The following is a 15,604-nucleotide window of genomic DNA, read 5'->3' as shown; positions in this document are numbered from 1 at the left end:
TTTCGTCAAACATATCTATATATATAAAAATGAAACCCGTTTTCCGTTGTCACGACATAACATGAAAACGGCTTGACCGATTTGTCTAATTTTGGTCTTGAATTATTTGTGGAAGTCCAGAGAAGGTTTAAAAGGTATAAAAATATGAAAATTCTCGGAATTAAATAAACAACAATAACAATTTTGTTTTCCCTTTGACGTGTCCCCCGTCGGACGGATTCCTTTTGTTTGTTTTAAGTTTATTCTATATAAAAGTTTAGGTCTTTTATTTATCGATTGAGGCACTACGAAGTCTGCCGGGTCAGCTAGTTTTATATAAAAAGACACATCTATTCAAAATGTTTTATAAAAGTCCATTTTACCCTACTTATTTTTTTAGACATAAAACGTATTCCAAGCAAATTGTTTATTTTACTTCCTTCCAAAAATATATGTATATTTTCCTTTTAAGCACATACCAGCTATTTGATTCGAGCAGCAATTACGCCGACATAATGATATAGTGAAAGCAATAACATCATTAATTCAAAACCTCTGTCGGTAATGATCACATTTGTATGCGTGGTTACTGACTCGATTATTCGTGCCCAACGGCGAATTCAGTGTATGGAAATTTATTTCACGGTCCTCGAAACTTTTATAACCGCAAGACCGTGACTGAGTTTACTTGAACTGATTTATTAGTGACCCGGTTGACCCAAAATCATGAGCGCGAAACATTTAGGGCTTAGTAGTAAGGGGTCACGTTTTTAATTCTGTAAATGAACAAAGAAGTTCACGACCCACCTGGTATTGAGTGGAATCCGTATTCATTATAAAGTCAATGCCCTTTTCTTGTCTGAATTGAAGACGAAATCTCAATTGGAGGACAACGGCCGCTGTCAACGGCGGCGAAATTCTAATTAACAAACACATTACTGGTCTTTGTAACTAGAGCGTTCGTATTAATTATAAATTTGTAGACTCTCGCTTGCTGGTAGACTGGCTTGTATGCATTTGTGAGAAGCGCGACATTGTATGGAAAATATATTTTAGAGATTTACGTACATGATTAAAAGATTAAAGTATAAGAAGTTAGGCTTGCACGGTCTGTGGAGACATGTAGTTATAGCTTACCGAAGAAGTCTAGTCAAGTCGTCGTGGCCTAACGTATAAGATTTCTGGTGCATTCGTGTTGAGCGATGCACCGATGTTCGAATCTCAGGCGGGTACCAATTTTTCTAATGAAATACGTACTCAACAAATGTTCGCGGTTGACTTCCACGGTGAAGGAATAACATCGTGTAATAAAAATCAAACCAGCAAAATTATAATTTGCGTAATTACTAGTGGTAGGACCTCTTGTGAGTCCGCGAGGGCAGGTACCACCACCCTGCCTATTTCTGCCGTGAAGCAGTAATGCGTTTCGGTTTTAAGGGTGGGGGAGCCGTTGTAACTATACTTGAGACCTTAGAACTTATATCTCAAGGTGGGTGGCTCATTTACGTTGTGGATGTCTATGGGCTCCAGTAACCACTTAAGGTGGGCTGTGAGCTTGTCTACTCACCTATAAAAAAAAAACTTGATCTCCCGTCTGGTTTATTTGATTTTAAAGCGGTTTGTTAAGCGACCGGAAGTTTTAATCGGTTCTGCTCCAACCTACTCCGTCTAGTGTCCCCAAAGTGTGTTCGAAAGTGCAGCGACTTCTTTCAGACATAAGAAATTTTTAGTTTCATTCTATCGTCACAAAAAACCGATCTTATGGTTCAATGTTGTCATCGAAATTCAGGTTGAAATGGCCATTTAAGATCTTTTTTTAATGCTTAGATGCGTGGACGAGCTCACAGCCCACAGTCTATGGGTTCCAGTAACTACTTAACACCAGGTGGGCTGTGAGCTCATCCACGCATCTATGCAATAAAAAATAAAAAAAAGTATCGTTACAATGGCTGCCCCACCCTTCAAACCGAAACGCATTATTGCTTAACGGCAGAAATAGGCGGGGTGGTGGTACCTACCCGTGCGGACTCACAAGAGGTCCTGCCACCAGTAAGTGTTAGGGAGATCGCGTGGATTTTGAGAAAATTTGTCAAATTTGCCATGCTACGACCGTAGTTACGTCATTCGCGTAGCTTACAGCCATTACGGGTGTCAATCATAACTAGATATAGCTTCGCAAGTCTAATATTCTGCAGGACACAGCCGGGATAATTAGGAAGAAACTAAAACTTGTTACAGCCTAAGTCTTCTTTTCGGCTTTTGTCAAAAAAGTACGTACATATATCTTTGGCAAAAGTCCATCATAGATACAAACAGAAGTAATATTCCCGAAGCAAAGTCAATAAAGCATTGAAAGCACGAGTAAACAAGTCTTAAACGCAAACTCAAGATTTATTTTGTTTTGATATTCGACACGAACTTCTTTAAGATAAGAAACGAGTCTGGAAAGCGAATAACCAATCAATGTACTGTAATTAATGTATTTTGTTCATTTTCTTAGGTTAGGCTTTCCTTATCATTAGTGTGTTATTGTATGTCTCTGTATAAAATATGTTGGGGTTTTTTGTTTGAGTTTTGGAAAGTGGAAGGTGCAGTTGTCTGGCGTGCAAGGGAGCTAGTTTGTGGAGGTGCTCATGGGGTCCACTGTTAGCCCACTCGTAAATATTACGAGCTAGTTTCAAGATGAACTCCTAGAGCTATTCCACACCCAGATCCCGATCGATTACGTCATTTCTGACGTAGCGTCCTGCTGCTACTATCGTGCGAAGAGTCAGATTTTGCTGGTCCTCTTCCTGCATACCTTGCGGGATGAGGCGATACCAGGCCACAGCTGCGTCTGTGATAGGGGAACGTACATACGTCTTGTAAATGCCGAGCTTAGTCTTGACCGGCAATCTAGAGACCAATATTGGCTGGAAAGGAAACCACGCATATCGCGCCGCCGCCAACAACGATCTGGCCTGGGCGGACTTCCTAAAATTCTGATTGATATCGACCCTCAAGTACCGGACGCTGGATCTAAACTCGACATTGATGTCGAGGAGACTGAGCTATCCCAGGACGATTCTTGTGCGGAACTGATCGAAGAGGATTGCCGCGGTCTTCTCCACGTTGACCGCGGCCCTCCATCGATCTTGCGCGCATTGGTTGGTTAGCAGCGTTGTCGAGTGACCGCTACAAAACCCGAATTGCTTGGGTCTGAGAAGGATGTGCTGCGACACCCTTCTCAGCAACAGCCGCTCGAACAACATCTTCACATGTGACAATCCGTGAGTGAAGATGACCGTTTTCAACCAAGCATACTGTATTATAAAAAGTGTCACGGTCCGCCTGCCATCTTGCATGCCGGTGAGAAAAGTAGAGTAGTTGTTATGCAAAACAATTAATATTTAGATCCTATATTTTAAGATGGTCAATTACTTTCACAGTATGATGATTGATGTCTTGGGACTCAAAAGCCACTTTACGTAAGAAGACTTTACATTGATATAACAAAAACAAAAATATAAAAATTACGAGAACGACCGTGGAAAATAGCTAGTACATTAATACAAAATTCAAAACAACAGATAACTGACTGTAAAAAGACAAAAATACATCGAACACGTAACACGAATGTGTTTTTTGCGAAACTTTCGAAGGGAGACGACGTGAACTTTTTTCTTTTTGGACGTTGATTAAGTTTAGCGGAATCCCTTTCTAAGGGCACGTTCGGGTCTTTTTGTTCGCAAGATAGATCAATGTAAGTAATCAAGTTACGAACGTAATTGAGATCTACGGCTACGTTAGGTAATTTATTGGTTTTTATTCGATAAACGAATGTATAGTTGACTTTAACTACCGTGACAGTTCTAACAAGTTTCAATAGATTTTATAGGTTAAATTCACAATAAACTAGAGACGCTACGTAGGCACAGCTTAACACAGAGTCTATAGACAACATGATACCTTGAGAGCTGAGGTCAAAATCTATATTACATTGCATTATGGCTGCTCCATCCTTCAAGCCAGAAAGCATTAAAGAAATAAGCTATATTAAGTTTTTTTTTCTTGGCGCATCAAACTATCAATCTTGCTCAAATGTATAAAGTCTTTTAATGATCAATGACTGCGAATACGTCATATAGATTTTTTGCTTCTACTACTAGATGCGATATCAATTACAATTGTTCGTATTTTAATTACAAATCTATGGTGAGCCCTAATGAAATGTGACGAGTTACGGCCGGATTCCAGCAAGGTTCCGGCTCTCTCCCTTTTACTATTTGGTTTGGATATTAACGATATACACGGCTCGTCATTAGCTCTTTTCGCCGATGACGCGACAACTCGTGTAGGAAGAAATCTTTACCTTATCCCCGACTGCTGCAACCACCTTGGGACAGTGATTCCAGAAGTGGCGCATCGACATCAGCCCCACGAAACGCACAACCGTGTTCTTCAGAAGGGGTCATCCTCCCGATGCCACTTTGAGTATCCTACACCGTATCGAGCGCAGTAACACTAACGCCATTTATCCTATGACCTTCTTCGGCCAGCGAAGGCCAGGGCCTCGAAGGTCAAGTACCTAAGCACGACAGAGGGATGACATTCGGTCCCCACGCAAAGACGGGATCGAGTAGCATCCCTAATCGAATGACTCTACCAGATGATTTGCAAAGTAAATTGTACCTTTGAAATAAGGTGACTAAGGTCCGGTAAGTGTAGTGTTCGCTCATGTGGCCCGCACTCACATAAAAACCCTACAAGTTATTCAATCCACTTTTTGCAGGAGCGTAGTAACGTGAGTGAAATAAGGTGACTAAGGTCCGGTAAGTGTAGTGTTCGCTCATGTGGCCCGCACTCACATAAAAACCCTACAAGTTATTCAATCCACTTTTTGCAGGAGCGTAGTAACGTAGTAACGGCCGTCTGGTGTAGTGGTAAGTGACATGGTCACTACAAAAGGGGGTCGCGGGTTCGAATCCCGCCAAGGGAAGATATTTGTATGATAAATATAAATGTCTTTTCCAGGGTTATGGATGTATATTAAATATATGTATGTGTATAATAAAAATCTTACATTTATATCCGTTATCTCGTACCTGTAACACAAGTTCTTTACGAACTTATCACGGGACCAGTTAACATGGCGTGATTGTTAGTAAAAATATAAAAATATAAAAAAAATATAAATATTAAGCCACATTGCACGGTAAGTCAGTAAAACAGTAGTACGTGAGGAACGTAAATCTTCACGACGACCTAAAACTACAATCCATGAGTAATCATGTGAACACAGAGTCGGAATGCTATTTCCAAAAAGTGTCGCGATACGATAACCCTCTTATCGTGGTCGCCGCAAATTAATTATATTCTCGATCCAGATTACTAAATGAAAACCAGTAGCCGTCGCCCAAAACATGTCATTTCAGATGTTCCCATTCTCGATGCTCTTAGGCATTCCAAACACCCGTCACCTTTCTCGTCGAACCCGGCGAATGCGTCAAAGGGTTTGTCGTATAAATTAACTCACAGACATAGTCCACTGCGTTTCTTGCAGGATCATCACTGTGGGTCACGATTCTAATCCAGTGGTAGATTCAGCGAAGCACTGTTCTTGCTAAGGAAGATGTTGGTAAGTCTCCCAGGCTGAGTCCCTTGAGCATGCGGTTGGTGAAGCTAACATAACCCTTTGAGGTTACTAGCGATAGGTAGGCATAAAAAAATTTTGAGTATATAAAAAAATCAATTGCTGCTGGTGGCGGTATCTACGACACAAACCACCAGTGGTTAGGACTCCAGAGTAAGAAACCTCCACACAATACGCGCAGTATCGAGGATAACTTAGCCTTTTGTAACAGACCTCTAACCCGGCTGGATAACGAAAGTTTCTGATGATGTTGATCAATGTAATGATTAAGCTATTGCATAGATTTTATCGCGGGCCTTGAGCGCGGCTTGAGAGCGGAATCGTGAAATTCCGTAACGAAAAAAACCTTCCATCCTTCACTCCGCCTACCATGTAGCTCGCGTTCAACACATTCACACGTTGCGCTTGTGTAGTTTTTAAAGTAAGAAGTCTAAGCACCGATTTAAGTACTATCAAAATATGTGATATAATTTCGTGGGTAGCACAACGATAGCGCGATTCAGCTTTTGCGTCAAGCGCCATTTATCGGCGACAAAAGGAATTGTAAAATAGAAAATTATATCACATTACAATGCGTTGGGCGTGCCATATTCTATCGCTTAGTCGAAGAATTTTATTACTACTCCTACTACTCATTCAGTGATTGGAGTGGTATTAAAAATAAACTAGCTAAACCGTTGATTCTGGGCGAATGAGAGTTAGAACTAGCATCCAAAGGCGTGCCTTTATCCCATGTAGCGCCCTCTAGTGAGTGCGCGGTCAAAATGGAATACTCAGAATGTAGCAGATTCATTGAAAGTTAGCCCACTGAGTTTCTCGCCGGATCTTATTTTATTGTTGTTTTAATATTAAATTATTATTGTCGATTTATAATTGCATAAGCTGATAAAAAATGCTATGCAATAGCTTTACCGCGGCAGTCTCCGAGTGCCACACGTCTTTCATTATTATTACATTTTTTATGTTAACATGTGCCATTTTCACATTTTAAATTTAATTGTATATTATTATTATGTCACGTATGTATGTATTTATAATGTATGTATCTAATCGTAGGGTACAAATGCAAGACAGTGCGAGGTCGATGTCCGAGAACAAAATGTTAATCTGAAAAGTCACACAACAAATAGTTTCGTAGGAAAACTAAAAAATCTAAAACTAAATAAATACATATCTTTTACTGCCTCACAGTTTTTAATTGCGCCGTTAACCACCCATCCCTTAGGTTCGTAACAAAAGAAGCCATTTAGGTATGAATAAACTATATTTCTCTCCTTTTGATATCGCGAACCCGAATTTTTGTTTTCCAATACTTCAACAACGAATATTATAGATGTATCGAACTCCAGAGAAATCCATCGAACATATCAATAAAAAAGATACCACGCGAGCAGAATTTCAATTAACCACCCTCATCCACAAGATTCACTATTTTCCCTAAAAAGGTTCTCAAAATAATCCCTGGCATAGGCACTTATTTATTTATGGCGGACACAGTTTGGGCGGAGCTCGTCAACGAGACACTATTCACTGGAGTGAGGTCAAGAGAAGTTGAGAAATAATTTCTCGAACAGAATTTCCTCGTGCCGTCAAGTGTAATCTCCAGTTAAATGGCTGTTAGATAGCTTCACTTTAGTTTTTATGTCGGCTGCACGTTTTTCTACTCCGCTTAAAATATTTATGAAGTGGCGATGCAGCCCGTGATTTTGTGCCTGTGTTCCGAGAACTAGCCTTATAGTAGAAAGATTATTTGAAAGGGTCTTAAACTTTAAAATAGGAATGTTTTTTTAATTTTTTTATTGCCCTTGTAGGCAGACGAGCATACGGCCCACCTGATGGTGAGTGGTTACCGTCGCCCATGGGTTTCAGCAATGCCAGGGGCAGAGCCAAGCCGCTGCCTACCGCTTAATACTCTCCACAAGCCTCGTTTCAAGAAGGACATGTCATAGCGCTCCGGAAACACCGTGGAGGAGAGCTCATTCCATAGCCGGATGGTACGTGGCAAAAAAGACCTCTGGAAACGCACTGTGGATGACCGCAGTGGCTCCAGGTAGTATGGATGAACTCTACTCCGGTGGCGGGCGGTGCGATGGTAAAAACGAGATGCCGGTATCATCTCGAACAATTCCTCAGAGCACTCCCCATGGAACATACGGTACAAAATACAGAGGGAACCGAAGTCCCTACGCAGACCCAGAGGTTCCAAACGATCCGTTATTGGATCCGATCCGGATATAGAAGTTTTACTGGTGTATTATGAGTTATCACGGGTATGATAATGCTGGTAATTGTTTCAGCGAAGCAAACGTGGTTTGTGGTCTAAAGAGTGGGATTGAGCCATCATTCTCAAGATGGATGGCAGTATCCACGTTGTGAAGTCTATCGGCTCCGGTAAAGACAACGCTAAATAAGCCTTGAGCTTAACTACCTATCTATACAAAAAAAAAGAATAATATCACGATCTAAGAATACGTACGAATATGTTCTTAAATGGCTAAGTAATTACAGTCATTAGATAGGATCACGAGTCCAACATATCTAATATTTTTCAATAAAAACGTGCTCTTTAAATATTATGCTGTGTGTACTGGACAAACTCATCGATACACAACGTAACACAGTCCTTTGACCGGACGAAACCGACCTAGATTTATTCGGAAATGAATCTAACCACGACTCGCTTTCCATCTGACCTCTACGAACCGGCATCCACATAATATCCTCTGATGTGCCGGTTTTAGTTTACCGTCACGATTCAAGTTCGGCCTTCGGTTTGCTTTTAGAATTAGTTACGTTGACATTTCGTCCGTGAATAGTTCATTTGGACTCTGTAATCGGACGTTGCATTAACATAAACGTCGGTTTGTATATTAATTATACCGTTGCTTTGTTTTGGGAGAAATGTTTTGTTTCAATAACCGTTAATTAAAACTTAGTTACAAAAGCTTAAGAAAACATTATCAGTTAGTCTGTTCGAATTTATCTTCATCATTTATTTGTTATAAATTACATAGAAATTTCTACGAACAACCAAAGTTTAAATTGAAGATCTGTTTGCTTCACCTGAAGGTTTATGTTATGAATTCGCTTAGATTTAGTTTTCTGATAAAATATTTTTCTTGTTCTTATCCCCCCATATTATGTGGGGTGTGGGGGGGGCTGTATATCCTGTTATCATGCTGCATAGAAATTTAAGTCCTTTTCACCAATCAAGGCGAAGTCAGAATAGCCCTACTGGCAGATAGGTAGGCAAAAAAAGAATTTTGTGTTGTCCAGCTGGAGCACTGGGTATGAATACTCCAGAGGGTCCCACAAACAAGTTCGAAAAGGAATGGTAGCGAGCGAGGTGCGGACGTATTCTCGGGTGTATGCTTCGGTGGTTGCGGGTGAACTGTCGGCGCCAGTAAAGGCGCACGCGCGGCTTGCCAAAAGGAAAGCCACTCGGTCGCTACTCTTTGAATCGCGCCGGGAACCGACAACGAGAGTCCCTGATTGGTCGCGGCGCGCGATCAGACGCGGCTGCCGACGCGGCAGGCGTTAGGGTTGCTATATACTCCCCCTCTAGTCCTGGAGAACGCCCTCGCTCCTGGACTAGGACATCAACAGCCTTAGCTGGGCGTCCACGTTTCCTCTTAGGAATCACAGGTTTGGGTAAGGAGTCTTTATTACCGTGGTAACAGGTAAGGTCTTGGGTATGGTATTTCCCTAATATAATATCAGGCGGTTTCTTCGAAGGATTCAAACAGTAAGGAGGTACTGAAATTGGTGCATGCTCACCCGTTTCGATGCGATGCTCAGCAAACGGTGTTGGACCTCCCCCTGCTCTGAAGATGTGTGCGTGCCTGTCCAGTAGGTCAGCGAGCGCTTGTCGCTCAGCTGGCGTAAGGTGAGTACCTTCGTCATCCCTAAGGATGTCTGTAGCGGCGCAGGAAACTTTGCGCGACTTAGGTTCGAAGCACAGATTATACTTTACCATTGCATCATCACTGAAGAACCAAACTTCCTCTTTGAAGTCGATTACTACTCCAGCTGCGGTAATAAAATCTATTCCTAATAACGTTTCGTTATTGGTGGATTCAGGAAATATGAGGAATGGAGTGGAAATAATTGTCGTCTCTAGGCGTACATCGAGTGTGGTGGTAAAAACGTCCATAATGCGCACCACACCGTCGGCAAGTCTGACTCGTTGAGAGGAAACGCGGAGAGGATGGTTGTTCTGCTGGAGGAGAGCGTATAGCGTATGACCCGCGATGCAGTGTTTTGCAGCTGTCTATTAAAGCGGTGCCGTCAAAACCCAGTATATTTATGTTAAAAATCGGCCGTACGTCACGACCAATAGGGAGTCCCGCAAGATCGTCATCTCCGCCGCAACCATAAAAACAATCAAATCCCATTACATCACGCTTATTCCCATATTTCGGAAAATTCGGGTTTATCCCGTTTTTATCACAATAATTTTCAAATAATGGTATACAAATCTTACTGTCGCCCGGACATCTTTGATGAACAAAATTTGAATCCTCTGCGACCGCGCAGGTTAATGTTTGACATTGCCCGTTTGTATTGGCATTGCGGCAAAGATGTCCGTCGACGCTAGAAAACATATCCAAATTATTATTTTTGTTGAAAAAAAAATTATCATTTTTACGTTCGGCAACCAAAGAGTTAACATTTTTGTTAACCCTAACATGAGTAATGTTTTCGCTCGGACTATCATTATTTTGGCTATCGTCACTCGATCGATTACATGTTATGCATTTCGTGTTGCATGCAGTGATATTGTGGTTCTTTTCTCGAGAAGAACCTGGGCGATCAATATGAGGTCGATCGGAATTATCACTGTTATCAATAACCTTAAACCGCGAACGATTTGAATTACGGGCAGCAAAATTATAATTTTGTGGAATTCGCCGCTGTTTATATTGTGTGTAGGTATCAGTGCATGCATCACTATTTGGCAAAATAGGTATAAATGTTTTATGCACTAAATTAGAACTATGAATACGGTCTTTTACTGATTTGTCGTTTTCAAATTTAAAACACACTTTTGAATCGACACAATAAAATGACTGATCACTTTTAACTTCACTTTCACTAGATTTTGAATGAGTTTTATTTTTAAATAAGTTAGTATGAGATTGATCACCTTGTTTTGAATCTAACTTACGACACTGGTTCTTCTCGTGACCGAAGAAATGGCAATACGAACATTTCGGGCGTCGCTTCTTTTCGACGGAGTCAAATACACGCGGCGTTCCGGTAACAAGCGGCGGCTGCGTCGCGGGCTCGTGGCCGGGGGCGGCGCCGCTCGGAGCGCACGCGGCCGTGCGCGCTGCTACTGCTGGCGGAAGGCGGGTGCGTCCGGTGCCGGTCGTCGACTCGTATGGTTTTCTTGCTAATTCTCCCGTCGGTCTTGAGGCATCGTGCTCGTAGCGAAGTTCGTCCGTCGCGTCTTCAATTTGGCGCGCTCTTTGCAGGAGCACGTCGAATGAACTTACTTCGTCGCGGCGAAGTCTCTCCCGTATGCGGCGGCTGAGGAGTCCGTAGATCATGTCCAGCTGGACTTTCTCGCTTAGGTCGCCGGCAGGTAGCTTCGCGAGAAGAGCACGCGTCGCAGCGATGAAACGGTCCGTTCTTTCATCGTTTTGTTGACCTCGTTTGAATAGTTGAGCGTATATACGGTGTGGAGGTCTGCGATCACCGAAAGCGTCTCGTAGGGCTGATACGGCATCGCACCACGAAGATATGGAGGACTTCACACCCAGCCACCAGACGGCAGCGTCGCCGCACAACATCATGGACAATCCCCGGACGGCGTTCTCATCCGAGATGTCGGAGCAGTCGCGATACGCCTCAGCCGCATCCAGGAAGGCATCAAGCGACTCACCTGCAGTCCCACTAAAGCGCGCGGTACATCGGGCGAAGTTCGCGTGTGCATGTGATGCGGGCACTGGTGTTGATGTGTTGTGCCGTATCGTTTCAAATAATGATTTCAAAACCTCTGTTTGGCTCCGCTGTAGTGCCTTTACTATTGTTGACACGTGCTCGCTGGAGAAGGTGGCTTCGGCGGGGGCCACGTGGCTGTCGCCGGATCGGTTGTGGTGATTGGAGCGCGAGGCGTCAGCAGCTCCGATTTCGCAGGCGGGAGACGCGCTCGTAGATGCTTCTCGAAAGGACTCGTAGATTATGCGCGAGGCGTCACCGGCGCCATTTTCTTGGGCGGCGGACGCGCTCGGGGAGACCGATCGCGGGACGCGGACAGACGACGGGTCCGTTGCATCATCATCCCTGCGATTTCGGCTAGCACGGTTATCACTTCGAGTGTTCACCATGATCATGAGTTCACAATTTTATTTGCAAAACCGATACGATTCGTCGACTCACCGCTAGATTTTCCTTACCACGTTGAGGCGCCAGTTTTGTGTTGTCCTCCTTACCACGTTGAGGCGCCAGTTTTGTGTTGTCCAGCTGGAGCACTGGGTATGAATACTCCAGAGGGTCCCACAAACAAGTTCGAAAAGGAATGGTAGCGAGCGAGGTGCGGACGTATTCTCGGGTGTATGCTTCGGTGGTTGCGGGTGAACTGTCGGCGCCAGTAAAGGCGCACGCGCGGCTTGCCAAAAGGAAAGCCACTCGGTCGCTACTCTTTGAATCGCGCCGGGAACCGACAACGAGAGTCCCTGATTGGTCGCGGCGCGCGATCAGACGCGGCTGCCGACGCGGCAGGCGTTAGGGTTGCTATAAGAATAGATTTGGCATTAATTTTTCGACCGATCGCCCAGTCTGACATCAACCCTTGTTGGGTTTTATCTCCATATATTAATTGCAATGTGCCATTGGGGAGACTTTTTCTGCTTCTTCTTTTGTGTTTGTCTTTTCTGTTCTTTCTTTTACTTCGTGCGTTTTTGCTTCTATAATTTGCACTTTATTATCATAAATGCTTACTCTAAAATTTAGATTAAATTATAGAATAATTGCAAATTGTCCTCTAAAATATTGGTATTAGTATTTGAGCTGAAATATTGATGAATACCAATGTGATTGACTATTAGTAAGTAAACGAATATTATGACATCATTTAAACCAATTATTACATATTACCTTTACTGCAGTTTTACCCATACTTTAACTTTGATTCTTGATGTTTATTTTATCGTTACATGAAAGAGATTGCCTTTAATGCCACCTAATGTATTTTTGTGTTGGCATGTTTATTTCTTTTGACGTACAATAAAGCAAAAACTAGATCAACCTATTGAATATTTTAAGCAAATAAAGGAATAAAAAAAGATTGATATTTTCTGTGAAACGGGTTGTACTGTCTCAGCTTCTGTGGTGAAGCATGAATGTGAAAGCAGTGTTGGGGAAATACCACCGGCTTGTTCGAGCTATGTACGGTAGAACCAGTACTTATATATACGCTCCGCAGCTGGCGATACCGACGAGTTTAGTGTGGCGGTAGGCTTACACCATAGTTTAGCTCTAGGCCATTAACTGTTCATCCTAATAACGGATGCCCTAACATCAGACATACAAGAGGAGGCACCTTGGTGTATGCAGTTCGTCGACGACAATTGTTCTCGTTGGAGAGGATGGGCCTGAGGTACAGAGGAGACTGACAAAATGGAAAGAAGGGTTGGAAAACGTGGGTTTGAAGATCAGTCGAACAAAAACCGAGCATATGTTCTGTGATTTTCATGGTTCTTCAAACTTCACGCCAATCGCCTTAGATCGTATATCCCTGTCAATCTGCTCCGACTTCAAGTACCTTGGCTCTATACTTCAGAACGATAGCAACGTAGACCGTGACATAGCGAGCCGAACAAATGCTGGTTGGGTATATATAAGTACTAGCGACCCGCCCTCGCTTCGCTTCGGAAACATTAAAACAAACATGAAACAAAAAAAAAAAAAATAAAAAAAAAAAAAAAAAAAGTTGCCTATGTTCATCAGGGACAATGTCGGCTTCTAATGGAAAAAGAATTTTTCAAATCGGTCCAGTAGTTTCGGAGCCTATTCGAAACAAACAAACAAACAAATCTTTCCTGTTTATAATATTAGTATAGATTGTGCATTTAATTATAAGTATTGTAGTAATTTGTAGTATTGCTTAGGTGGGTGAACGAGCTCACAGTCCACATGTTAAGTGGTCACCGGAGCCCATAGACATCTACAACGTAAATGCGCCACCCACCTTGAGATATAAGTTCTAAGGTTTTAAGTATAGTTACAACGGCTGCCACCCCTTCAAACCGAAACGCATTACTGCTTCACGGCAGAAACAAGCAGGGCGGTGGTACCTTCCCGCGCGGACTCTCAAGAGGTCCTACCACCAGTGATTAAGCAAATTATAATTTTTGCGGGTTTGATTTTTATTACACGATATTATTCCTTCACCGTGGAAGTCAATCGTGAACATTTCTTAAGTACATAATTCATTAGTAAAATTGGTACCCGCCTGCGAGATTCGAACACCGGTGCATCGCTTAACACGAATGCACTGGACGTCTTATCCTTTAGGCCACGACGACTTCAAAGTGATCACGAATGACTTCTATTATCCAAGAATAGCACCGTGTAATTAAAATCAAAGCAGTAATGCGTTCTGATTCGAAGGGTGCGATATCCGTTGTACCGTAATGAGAATTCGAACTAAAGTCTCAAGACGGGTGGCAGTATTCACTTTCTGATGTTTATCGGCTCCGGTAATCACTTCACACCCGGATCGTAAGTTCATTAACCCTAGGGCTATAAAAACAAATCTGTACACGAAAACCACTATCAGGTTTTTGTTTTAAAGATTCGACCTTATGTTTTTGGCGTTGAGATTTATTTTCGTATTACGCAGTCGTACAGGGTAGCGGTAGGCACGCATGTAAAGAGGTTATTTCACGCATCAACGATCGCTAATGTTTTTATTGGGAGCGCATACGAGGAAAATTGGTGTCGTTTATTTTTACGTCCTTCTGTACTGATTTTTAGCGAAGATGGAAGGAAAGGGAACTCATTGCGCCACGAAATGGTATTTCGTGTTCCTTGACGTGAGATATTGAGGTTATTTTTTGATAGAACTTTATAAACTTCACGGCTAATGTCCAACTAAACAACATTAGTTAAAAACGTTTCAAATTCAAGCTTGCAATATTTTGAATTCGAATTAAATTCAGTTCAGAAAACGATATCATAAGTTTAAATATTTATGGTAAATACGACCAAAGGAATCCAATGAAACGATATCCAATTATCTGAAAGGTTCTGATTTCAACTTAAGTTTGGCAACCCCGTTATTTCAAGGGCTTTCCGTTTCGTTGTGATCTATTTTTAGGTATAAGCTTCTTCGAATTTTTCGACTGTTTTTTGTGGGAAATCAGATATCCGATACATGAATCCGCTTTAAGAATTTATTTGTCGCATTGTGTACTGCACTAGAAGGCGAACATTTTAAATCTGACTTAATTAATTACATATCCATTTAATTACAGATATAGTGGAACTGGTCACCGGGGCGCGTATACATCACAATATTTAAATGCCGCCATCCATCTTGAGCCCTGAGGTTATTCAATATTGTAATATAACTTCTGTTCTAGCTATCAAACCAGAATGCATTACTCTTCTGCGGCAGAAATACTATAAACCAATATCGTTTATGTACCAACCTACCCATATGAATTTATAGTACGACCTAACACCAATATAATAAATCATTTTTTTTGGTTGCTTAGATTAGTGAACGAGCTCACGGTCCACCTGGTGTTAAGTGGTTACTGGAACCCATAGACATTTACAACGTAAATGCGCCACCCACCTTGAGATATAAGTTCTAAGGTCTCAGTATATTTACAACGGCTGCCCCACCTTTAAAACGAAACGCATTACTGTTTCACGGCAGAAATAGGTAGGGTGGTGGTACCTACCCGTGCGGACTCACAAGAGGTCCTACCACCAGTAATAAAATGTTGTAAAGTAAAAGTAATAACATACTGGGATGCA

General features: G+C 42.2%; 1 protein-coding gene and 1 long non-coding RNA gene across 2 annotated transcripts in view; one reads left to right on the top strand and one right to left on the bottom strand.

Annotated features, from left to right (window-relative positions):
* Positions 1-15,604, top strand: part of LOC149502829 (uncharacterized) — a 510,125-nt gene that overhangs the window by 396,528 nt on the left and 97,993 nt on the right. The window lies entirely within an intron of this gene.
* Positions 8,872-12,357, bottom strand: LOC149502830 (uncharacterized). The gene is given in 2 exon segments (XM_089728375.1): positions 8,872-9,879; positions 9,881-12,357. Coding segments are annotated over 2 exon segments (2,889 nt in total). The 5' UTR covers positions 11,950-12,357; the 3' UTR covers positions 8,872-9,059.

The sequence above is a fragment of the Bombyx mandarina genome, chromosome 06 (assembly GCF_030267445.1).
Source record: "Bombyx mandarina strain Sakado chromosome 06, ASM3026744v2".
NCBI lineage: Eukaryota > Metazoa > Arthropoda > Insecta > Lepidoptera > Bombycidae > Bombyx > Bombyx mandarina.
The sequence above is the reverse complement of the archived record's forward strand: the minus strand, read 5'-3'. Positions and strand labels throughout refer to the sequence as shown.